Below are 12100 nucleotides of genomic sequence, written 5' to 3' on the forward strand. Positions count from 1 at the left end.
AGAGTTTCTTGACAGCTCTGGTGGTAGCACCGCACAGCCTCAGCATTCCAAAACATCACGGCAGAAGAGGTTTTAGGTGTCCACACATACTCACCATTCTCTTTTCAAGCTTGGGAAATGTTTTCAGAAGGAAGCTCGCAGCCTCCTCCCGAGCTGTGTATGATGGAGCAGGTTTGAAGGAGGAAGCCTTACCCCACCCCATGGCTAACTCGGGCCAGTTGGAAGGCTGTCTGTACATTCTACCAGGATGATGCCATGAATTAGGAATAAACTTCTGATAGCGATTGAAATTCCCCCTAAATATAGGGCCATCAAAAGCTTGCAAGCTTCCTTTCAAACCACAATTTATTACCGTGCCAACAAAATTTTGTTTCTTCAAAACAGAGCATCACAGCTGCAACAGATCAACAAATGCATCCGAAAAGAGCTCAGCACAGGAAGCATCCGTCAGTACCAGGACTGTAATCAACGCAGCCCATCCACAGGCTCCAATTCCCCATTTTCTCCATCACGCCAAAGGCATTACTGCCTCCAGCTGACCACGTTGCCAGATTCCCCATCTCCCCGATGAGGAGCTCAGATCAAATCGGCACTCAGCCCGTGCCAGGCACGCAGTCTGCCAAACTATTAACCAGAGCCTCCAAATTCATCAGACTCCATTAGCTCTTCTGCCAGACTCCCTGCAGCAGAGCATCAGGAGGGACAGCTGGAGACAGTAACCTCTTCAGACACCTCGGCTGAATCCAACAGGCAGCACGAGGCAGGGCACCAGCCTTCATAAATACCGTGTCCGCACGCCGCAGATGAGCCGTGTCGAGGAGCCAAAGAACAGGCTGGGACAATTAATTCTGATGGCCCTGCTGCCTGGCGATGATGGAACGAGGTTAAAACGCCATTTGAAACATTTTCAGTCCACCTGCCAAGTCTGTTTCAGGGAATTGCTTTGATAGCATTCTGAATCTTTTTTTTTTTTGGTCAGTATTTTGCATGCTATTTCTTTAGGGAAAGGTTCTGAGGGATCTTCCTTGTTTCAGTTTCATAGAGAAGACCTGACCTCACTCCCACCGTCATTTACATCACCTTATACACACGCTCATATAGAGCCCTGTAACCACACAAACATCAGTGTCACTTCACAATTTATTCCACAAAACATCTAGGCAGCATACGGATCCAAAGCATCTCTGTCTTGCTTTGTAGTTATTAGTGCAGCCAACATTAATAACCATTAGCTCCAACCTCTTCTCCAAGCTGAGCTGCTGGGGGCTTTTCTTTTTTTCTTCTCTCTTTTCTCCCTCAGAACTATTCAAGCCCACACTGCTCTGCACGCCAGCCCATCATTTAACAACCTCACTCCCCCCTAAGCAAGCAAGGAAGAAAAACAAAAAATCCAAAGGCACACTAATTCTTTTCAGATAATGACCTGCTACCAAAGCGAGGCATTTCCAACAAATCCAGCTAGAAAATTAAAGAGACCACTAATAAACTACTGAAATTCATGCTCTGTTAATGACAGGCTTTGTTTCCTCAAGCAGTCAGCTATGAAACTCACTGCATCAAAACTCAAAAATTAAAGAAAGCTATAAAATTGGGAACGGGGGAGGCAAGCTCACGGAGCCGCCTTTTGCCAATGCTGTCCTCATTTGAGTTCTGCAGATAAGGTGCTGTGAAACCACAGCTTTTGTGGTTTGTAAGTCCCACGTCTGAGGTCAAAGCACTGCACTACAGGCTAATGATGGCATTTATGTGAACAGGAGGAGAAACAGAAGCACCACAGGAAAGCCTTTCGTCCTGATCGATAGAGGAAGGGTGAACACAAGGATGCAACATGACTTCCACACACTCCTGGCTGCCTCTCCCAGATATTTGTCTCAGAAGACATTCTTGACACTACTGCATTCATTCTCAATTCCTGAAGTTCTACAAAATTATGCTTTGAGAAGTCCAGCCTCGTTAGGGTAAATACTCGTGTTTAAATTGACACCTAAATACGTAGGAAGTGAATTTCAGTTCGCACAGTGGAAAAGCCACATGAGGACACTGCTTCTTCTTGAACCATAAGGCCAGAGAAAGATGCTCAGCAGGAAGCTGGAAGCTGAACCTGAAGTTTAAAAACAAGCTGACTGTGTGCATTCAGCCTAAGTGTACAGAACACAGACCTGGAAACAGGGGGATTCGAAAACTTCATTAAATGGCATTTAGCTCCAAGCTGCTTTACCTAGTGATAGAACAGAAAGTAGTTCTGGTTGGAAGGAGAAAGTAGTTCTGGTTGGAAGGAGAAAGTAGTTCTGGTTGGAAGGAGAAAGTAGTTCTGGTTGGAAGGAGAAAGTAGTTCTGGTTGGAAGGAGAAAGTAGTTCTGGTTGGAAGGAGAAAGTAGTTCTGGTTGGAAGGAGAAGTAGTTCTGGTTGGAAGGAGAAAGTAGTTCTGGTGGAGGAATATCTTGAGGACCTGGAGGTCTTCACCTACACCTACCCAAAGCAGGGTCAGCTCCTTAGCTGGGGCTTCCAAGAAGGAGGAAGCCTGCTCTGATGCTTGCTGCCCTGTGCTGCAGCCAGGGAACACTACACTAAATTTTCCAGGAATTGCTCTCATCAGCTGCATGAAATCTCTCCAAATTATTAAAAAAAAAAACAAACATGAAGAACAATAGTTCAGTTTAAAACATTTGGCTTAAAAGCTGATTCCCAAATTGATCAAGGACTCTTCAATACTTTTTACAGACTATTTATAAAAATTCATAAAATTTGATTTAAATTACAAAACTATCTAATTATCTGCAGTTGTAGACAGCTTTGAAGTAGTAAAAGCTTAATGGGAAAAAGATCTTCTTACTACAAGATAGCATGAAATTACAAGAGAAAAAATAAGGTCCCACTGGTGGCTATGAAACTTTCATTCATTAACTTCCCAATTCCAAATTATGTAAATGTTATCCCTAAAAGCAAACTCACATGTAGATGCAAGAACATATTGCTGCAATGGCAACAGAGCCACCAGAAGGTTTGCATTTCTGGTCAGGGCTGGAGAGGTTTTCACAGCTCCTTTTGGTACTGCTGCTCTGTCCTCAGGACTGGGAGGGTTACAGCATGCTGAGATGGCCTCAAAGTCCAAGTTGCACGCTGACATCTGTATAACCCTTCTGCTGGTTACACATCATAGTGAGCTTCTGCTCCAGGGATCCAGACCACAATTATGTACTAAGAAATGCATTAGTTCTGTGCTCAAGAGAAAAAGTAATGGAAAGCTTCAGTATTTTGCCCAGCTCTAAGTAAACAAAATTCCATTTCAGCCCCAGACAACCTCTGGTGTGTAGGCCAAAACCTCATGTGAATCAAGGTAACAGAGCCAGAGGAGAAGCACAGACTTCAAAGAGGTTCAGGGCTTTCCACTTCAAGCATCCTCAGCTATTCTGCAGTTAAAATCACTTTACCCAACCATTTCTCCTCTATCCAGTTATGGAGAATAATCCAAGGAAGACAGATCCATCCACAGTTTAGAACTGCCACCTTTAAATAAGGGTCTATTTTAAAAATGATCACTTTAAGGACAGGCCATAAGAAAAACTCAGCCCTCCTCATTTCTCACCTTCTCAAGCAGCAGCATCCATTGCACTCTGAAACAATCCTGTGAAGATAAACCCACTCACACGTTTCCTTCATTCATCTTTACCAACAACACATGAACATCACCGGTCGCCAGCTTAATAAAATGGCTCATCTAACCCCTGCCAGCCCAGTGCATTAAAAAGTAGGGGGTGTAGGGCAATAAAAAAAAAAAAAAAAGACTTGTGTTAGATAGAACTAAAAGGCATCTTATTAAGTACAGAACTCAATAGATATGAAAAGCAATCGTAGGCCAAAGGAAAAAGGGGAGCAGAAAAATAAAATGGTCCAGTGAATCGATGGAAAGCATGCTCCTAATGGACTTTTTTTTTTTCTTTTAATCTCACCTTTGAGGAAAGAATTTCAGGTCATGTTACTGAAAGGGTCAACTCAAACAAAAGCACAACGTTGAAACAGTGCCTTAATTGTATGTGTGAGTGCAAGGAATGCCTCTCACATCCTGTGCATGGCTTAGAGGCAAGAGAATAAAAAGCAAGTAATAAAAGAAATAAATCCAAAAACTGAACAGCGGACTCCAAAAGGTAAATCCCTAATTTGATTAGCAAGGTATCAGCAGCCAAAACACATCTATTTTATTATTATTTTTTAATGAAGTAAATCACTGAGTCACTGGGCAAACAGAGCTCTGTCTACCCAAACCTCCTCGGACGTCATTTCAAGACCTTTCAGAGAAGTGGTAAAACTAACCCAGAAGAATTGCAGTGTGAGCCGATTAGAAAAACCCACACAGCATTTGCCCCAAAATCCTGAGGGCTTCTAGGACAGAAACGCCCATGCCTGCACCCAACCTGAGGACTCCCAGCAGGGAGAAGCTGTGTGCTGATAACCCGACCTCGGGCAGGCATCCCGCCGCAGTCTTTCTTGTAGTTTTCTGTTCAGTTTCTTCAAACATGAAAGACTGCCACATTATACTCTGAAGGCCTCTGACAGCGCTCAAGCAATTTTCTACATAAATCATTGTAATGCTAACGCTGCAGTTTACAGTCTCATCTTTAAAAGAAAGCCTTCTACTATTTACTGCCTCAGTAAGTGGAGAGAAGAAAAGTTAAGCTCTGACGACTGCTCTGTCTGGTGGCATAATGAACGGAAAATTTATTCCTTGGCCCAATTCTAGCAAAACTTAATACACTCGTGAAAGCCATGTAAATAGTTTGTCCTCGGAGAACTGAGTGTATGAAAATACATTTAGCATACTGAGCTACACGTATGCTCCAATTGCAAAGCAGGCGTGTTGAAAGTGCCCCTAACGCTGAAGTGAGGCTGAACAACCGGTCAGTGCAAATCCTTACATATATTTTCACCCAATATCCTTTGTTCAGCTTTTTCTCGAAGCAAATAGAGAGGAAAAAAGGACAACGTGTTGTAGTTTTCATGCACGAGCACCGTTTCTAAGCAAAGTGAGGAAGATGACCCAGGCTGGGCTCACCATCTGGCTGCGTGCATCTTATTAAATCAGTGTTAATGCGTGATGGACGATGCAGCAGAGGGAGCACAGCCCCTGCCCAGCTCCCAGCACCGCAACCGGCGGCTGCCACCGTGTGGATGCTGCCCAGGGACAGCAGGACTGCAGAGCCAGGAGGAAGAGTTCCCAGGGTACACTCAGAGCTGGGGAAAGCTGCATCAGAGCACACGACAAGCCCTGCTCTGGAAGGCAGCAGCAGCTTCATGCTTCACTAAAACACTTCTAGGTAACACAACGTGCCCGGGGTTGTTTATGAGCTTTTACTAGCCCTCGAGAAGTCCAGGCATTCATAAATATGCTTGTGGCAAGAGGCTCAGGAGACTGCTGCTCAGCTTTGGGGGTGTTCAGTCGGCTTATATACAGCCTTTAATTACACTTTTCATTCCATTCCCATAAATCCGGTTTTATTTCCCTTCTAAACAAACAAACGTTGCTGATAAGGAACATGTTTCCATTAACGCCCTTTGCACGCAGAGCCATTATATCTTAACACCTCTCTGTTAAAGAGAGCAGAGATCTCCAAGTCCAGCATATGAACTGCTATGGGGTTAAAGCAGTGCAAACCAGACACCTTTGCATTCTGTTGGTTCGTACCATCATTTTATTAAAAAAAAAACAAAACAAAAACTGTTAGCTAAACTGCACACAAGAGAACTGAACTTCAGGTCAATCCCATGTTCCACTTCTAAATATATTTGACATATCCCTTAAAAGTACCATCAGGTTGCTTTCTGGTTGTTTCTCCACTTTTTGGTTGTTGGGTTTTTTGTTTGCTTGTCTGGGGGGGGGAAGGGGAATGAATTGATGAGGATTACTTACTAATAAGTCATATTTGCTTTTTATTTAAATGTATTTGTGTCAACAGCAGCAGCTAAGCAGTAAGACTTCTCCTTTTGTCCTTTATTTCATTGATGTTTCCAACAGCACATCCAGAAATAAGTTCAGGAATCAGTACGACAGAGGACCAGATAAACAATAAAACTTTGCACAGCATTTCACTCAGTAAGAAACCTTCTTATAGCACTCTGCTAAGTAATTTGGCTCAATACTGACTACCTACAAGCTTTTATTATCCTATGCTCTTCCCAAGACAGATTAGTTCTTGGTTCACATTAGCTCAGTTAATAGTTTAAGAGTCTCTAAACTTGAGCCTACTAATTTGCCTAAAGAACAACAGTGAATGACTGAACGCGTTGGCCAGCAAATATTACATACAAACTCCTGATTAACCAGTTCAAACTTTGAAGGATGTGTTTGGATAGCCAGAAGCTAACTGGAGTTGCAGTGGCAGCACATTTGGCGGCACTGCTTTACCAAGGCACTTAAGGACACACTCAAACGTGAACTGTCTTAACTCAGCCCACACACTGAAACCCCTAAACGTTTCTTAAATGCTTTGATTAAAAAAGGCACAAGCAAGAGAGAAACATGAAGGTGGAAGCCACGCTTTTGGGGGGTTAGATGTGTTGGAAATTAGATAACTACAGATTCCAGCACTAGCTCAGATGGAGGACCCCCACTATCTTCATTTTTAACAACAGTGAAGTACTATTCAAAAGTATATTTCACCCAAGAATTATAATACCTTCAAAACCGGAGTGAGATTTACTGCCCTTCCAGTATTTTCTAACCAAATACCACAAAAATGCTGTTCTTGCAGAACGTCAAGGAGAAGAAAGGGCAAAGGAGAAAAATCCAATCCACACTCAAGTTGGTAGCTGAGGAAGTTTGTCTGTGTTGCAGTGAGATTCCCATCTGCATTTCATTGCAGCTAGCATGAACCCAATCAGTGCAGGTTAAATACACGTCAGATCAGTGATTATTGTGTTCTGACCTCTGTGACTAAGTCAGACATTATACATTCCTGCTACATATTGCAGTAGTTAAGGGATCAGTGCTGCTTTAAAAAAATATGTATTTTACACTATACATGCCTTGATTCCTTCACAGAACACATTTCTTGCAGCCTTTCAAGGAATATTCAAGCTGTTCTGTCACTGTGTGCATGGCTCTGTCACACAGCGTTAGACCAAGGCTCAGAGTCCAAGTTCAATTCATCATGCCATTGTAGAATTTCTTTCAAGACCCCAGGTATGGCCAGATTGCAACTCACGCTCCCTAACTATAAATTAGGGATGATCCCACTTCCACAACTGCATTTAAATTTGTGAAACATGCCCGTTAGGAAGCTTGTGGGTCTTGCACGTATGCCATACAGAAAAAAAAAAAATCCCAATTAACATGTTGCATCATCTTTTCCAACACCAACAACAGCTCTAACCAAGATACCACAGACTAATTAAATCCCCCAGGGAATGCTTCCACAGCTGCTGAAGTCAGTTTAAAGTACGGCCTGCTGGCAGGTCCCAGCTTCTCCCTGTCCTGTGTGCTTTCTCAGGCTTGATCCCTAAGGGAGCTGGTTCATGACATGAAACTAGAAGAAACTGATTCTGTTGAAAGACATTTCACCAGTTTGTATGTCCAAACAGGTCCATTGCAGGCTCAGACCTTAGTGGTGCAGAAGACATGACCATCCCACATGGCAAAGGATGCAGAGTTGTTGTTGGCACGAAAGGAATTATTGTGTTGACATTACCATAACCACCCCCTCACTAGTTTAAGCACAGCAAGAAGAGCTTCCAACACTTAGCAGAGGTCAAGCAATCGCAGTCACAAACAACTCAGCTATTTAATATTTGCCATTACGACTGGCTCCACAAACAAGATTTAATAACACCACAGATTCCTAAAGTTACCAACATCAGGAAAAATGGCTTAAAATGCTAGATCTCCATTATTTTTAATGCAACTGTACCACGAATGGGACTGAGCCTACAGCAGCCTTCATGTCTTACCACAAAGGCTTCTCAAAGATTCTGCACTTGGTTTTGATCTGTATCAACTGGAGGAAAAGGTACTACTGGATACTCAAGCGCCTTCACTGATCGATGACAACCACACATTCATCACAGAATTATTTTGGTGAAGCCAAAGCGTTACACATGTATTAAGCAAGTTATGATCTGTACAAGTGATTAACTCTGCCATGAAATGCACTGCTAGAGTTACCATACTTCTCACCTGGAGACTATGCTGGAGCCATTGTAGAGGTCACTAGCGTAGGACAGCGTTGCCAGGGGTCGGACAGAATTGTAGCGAGTGAACTTGGATAGACACTCCTGAAACTCATCCAGCTGGCTTGTGGTTCTGCTGTCATCTAGGGAGAGGTGGGAGAGTTGCAAAGGGTGAAAAATGAATAAGAAAGGAAATAAACAACGGCAAACATGATGCATGCCTTCATGTGATAACACCTCTGCTTGTTATTTGGGGAGGATTCCTGGTCAAAAATAGGTTCCCTCTTCCGTCTTTTTGGCATTCCCTCAAGGCAGCAACGTTTTCAGAGCATAAATTCAGCCCTTCCAATGAACCTACTGCATTGAGCATCTGCCTAGAGATCATAAATATGCTTTACTGATAGATGAGCTCACTTATTTTAGTCACGTACAAAGCCTACGGGCCATAAGGATTATTAACAGAAAAGCCTTAAGTACATTAAAATGCATGGTAAAGAATGTCTAACATTCTATGGAAGTGAAAATATATTCCTTTTCCCCAGAACTGTACTTCAGGTACAGTATGCCTACATTTGGTGTCAATTACACTCCAAATACTTGTAGCAAGAAGTATTTCTCTTGTTACTCCAAAAGCAACAGAGCTAAGGGAGAGCTGTTTCACGGCTAGAGAAAGGAGACAAGCATGAAACCAGAAGACTCCATGTGCTGTAAGTTTTGTGAAATTATGACCTTCAGCAGACAAGATGAAATTGAGCCAGCGTGAATAATAATGATGAATATTCTGTGGAAAATGGAACAGTTCACTACAAACGTTAAAACTAAATTGCAGTATAGAGGGCTAAAAATTATTCCCCGAAACCTCACAAGTCTTAACTTTCTTCAGTACAAATGGAATTTTATTTCAACCATTTCAAAATTTAGAATTTCCTATATAAGGAAGAATTCCTAAGTTACAGCCATGTCTCATGGACAAGCCAGCTTTCCTAATATGATCAAGCAACTGCAGTCAAACATCAGACAGAGCCCTCAGGCTGTTGTAACAACCCCCAGAATTTGCAGCAATTCCCCCCTGTCTTACTTGCTTTGTCTTTCTGCTCCAATAGCATGGAAAAGAATGAGCTCAGGGAGTAGCGACAGCTCTAACACACAACACCTTGGATTATAGGTAGTCCAGCATGCAAGTCACATTACTGAATATTCTGCCTTTTATTAAACCACAGCAGCCACTGCAGCAGCAGAAAGGTACACATCACTTGCCTGTGCAGCTGAGGTCACTAATTCATGCTACAGTTAAGCTTCTCTTATCAAATGCATAAGAAAGTGATAAATCTCAACTTACTGGAAGACTTTGGAAACACCGGGGTGAAAAAAGGAGAAAAGTTGCAACAGTTATTTCTAAAATTTCTGCACTTTGGTAATTTCTTGCCATCAGAAATGATCTTGCTTTGTAACCATAAGGCATTTTGAAGCGTCCCCTGCAAGCTGTTTAATGTTTGATTGCATAAAGAAATAGTGAAGTTCAGTAATAAGCATGTTATAGGGTACAGCCATGGGTACATTACCCATGTCAGATAGATCAAAATGAACAAAGCACTGCTTTAAATTAAATCCTCAGCACCTGACCACTACAAAAACAGCTCGAGAAGCAGTATGTAAACATCTGTAAGTATTTTTCAAAGACTGATTCCTCCTTTGACACTTTAATAGGAGCAAATAGCTGCTGCTCTTCCATTTCCCTCATTTAGAGATCAAGCGCGCAGTCCTCCTGTAATTTATTCTGCATCTATGCCTGCAAAACGGAATGTTATTTCTCAAGACATTTTTCTCGTCAAAGTGTGAGGCCATTTCATAATTCCAGCTGTATTACTGCTCCGCTCCTTACTAGAAGATTTTCAGACATCTCTTGCAAAAACCTTTATATCCATATTAAATCCTATTTAAAATGTGTCAAAAAGCAGGAATGACTTTGAAGAGAAGAAAATCTAATTAAGCATTACAGGTTATCCCTTATTTAGGGCAAAAACTGCAGTAGCAAATCCTCCACTTTTGGTGCAGCTGACACACATAAACAAAACAGCTTCTCCACATTCATATTTATAGTTCCAATTATAAAGAAAGATGTCTTCAACAAGGGAGTGCTGGGAAAGTCCTATTTGTTACCCTTAGTTAATAAATGTATTATTTTAACAAAAACACAGCTCCGTATCACCAAGATAACACGCATGGAAGCATCTCTGCATGATCTGCGAAGTACTGCAGCCTGCAGAACATTGAGAGCTCCTCGCAGGAGCCTGGCTGGTCATACACAACTGCCTTCTCCCATCTTCCAGCTGCTGATTCCCATCGTGCCACAATTTGTCAGAACTGTGTTGCTGGGCACAATGGGACCTGAGTCAGCCACTGCTCTGACACAGACATGCCCCAATCTTCCACCCGAAAGTGAACTCTCCTAACACACTTGGCAGCCTTTGAACATGAAAAGGCCGTGCTTTTTTCTTTATTAATAATAATTTTTAAAAGCTTGATAATTTTTAAGTGGCCAAACCTCAATTAACAGAGAATTCATGGAGCAGGGATTTGTGCTCCAGCTTGCTTGCTGATTCATGTCCTGACAGGTTGGTCCTTGCCTTCCAAAGCTATAAGTAAAGACGCTCTGCTGCAGCAGCCTGTGACTGCATTATTTTTGTACTTCTGAGGCTCTCTCTCAACCCCCAGTAGCTCCTTGCTCTTCACTGCAGTCTCTCCCTCTTTGCATAAGCTGCTGCTCGCAGCTTGGTGCTGCACATCTCTTGCCTGACACATCCCATTGCACTGAACTTTTTTCCCCAAAAGCTTGCTTCTTCCCCAGGGGGGCCAGAGAGCGACCTTCCTCTCCCTTAAGAGGCATTTATTTGACCTGTTCACTTCCAAAGAGAATACTGTTATATAATTAAGAACCATCCATCCACCATGTAACAATTACTCTAGCTGCTGTCACACTGTTACTCAATTATGAATGAGGCAATCTAGGCAATTGTGAAAACAGCTTCTAATTCTACAAAACAAGTCTTAAATCTAAGGTGTGCCCCATGGGATAATGACATTGCTGCACACTCAGCTTCTATACTTCAAGCCATTTGTTAACTAAGACTCACAATCTGGATCTCCAAGTACTGTACTGCACATTAAGTATGGGAACATTTATCAATTTGTTTTCACCTCTTAAGTATTTTGATAAGTGTTTTAGTGATTGTGCTTATTCCACATCTAGAAGAAAGACTACCCAGCCACTGCTTTCAAACGTTTGCAGCTTCAGAACAAAGATTAGTGAAAAATTATTTAGTGGTTACGACCTTCATAGTACAGCATTACAGAGCAACACGTGTGCCCCTCTGAAACAAGACTATTACATTTTATAAGCTTAAAAATCTCAAAAATTGGTCAAGAAAAATCTACGCAGGATGACTTGAAGTACTACCTGCATATGTACAGCAATACACCCAGGCAGGGAAAAGCAAAGGCTTCTCTCTTAAAAGTGAAGCTTTCCTGAGGAGTGGGACCGTGAAAAGTAAGTGATGCCAGAAGTTGAACACCAAGCAGCAGGAACTCACCTGAGACACGTGTCATCCTTGTAGAAAAATAGCACTGCTCTAGGTCCTCAAAGTGAGCTGTGAGCCGCTTCCGTCGTGAGGCTAGCGTGCTGTTATACCATGGCTGCTTTTTGGCCTGAATGGAGAAGAGAACATGCTTCTTGAGAGAGGAAAAGCCAAGCCTGTGGTCTATTTCGATAGATTCCAAGAAGCTGAAATACAATTTATCTATTGTATCTTGTGAGTCAGAATTTTACAATAACAATAAAGAATATCTTGTTATTATTAAGTCATGACCAGGGTCTCACACTGCACCTTCTAACCTGAGAAGCAAGAAGAGCTCCTTTTAGATAGAGGTTTTCTGAATCTCT

At 42.3% G+C, this 12100-nt stretch overlaps 1 protein-coding gene across 3 annotated transcripts in view; it reads right to left on the reverse strand.

Annotated features, from left to right (window-relative positions):
* COP1 (COP1 E3 ubiquitin ligase) overlaps positions 1 to 12100 on the reverse strand; it is a 128297-nt gene that overhangs the window by 81386 nt on the left and 34811 nt on the right. For all 3 annotated transcript variants that reach the window (XM_085232297.1, XM_085232296.1, XM_085232295.1), the window contains exons 10-11: positions 11751 to 11865; positions 8168 to 8303 (exon numbers count right to left, since the gene is read on the reverse strand). In XM_085232297.1, the coding sequence (XP_085088423.1) occupies positions 8168 to 8303; positions 11751 to 11865 (251 nt within the window). The remainder of the gene's footprint in view (positions 1 to 8167; positions 8304 to 11750; positions 11866 to 12100) is intronic.

Source organism: Meleagris gallopavo, chromosome 10 (genome assembly GCF_905368555.1).
Source record: "Meleagris gallopavo chromosome 10, MGAL_WU_HG_1.1, whole genome shotgun sequence".
NCBI lineage: Eukaryota > Metazoa > Chordata > Aves > Galliformes > Phasianidae > Meleagris > Meleagris gallopavo.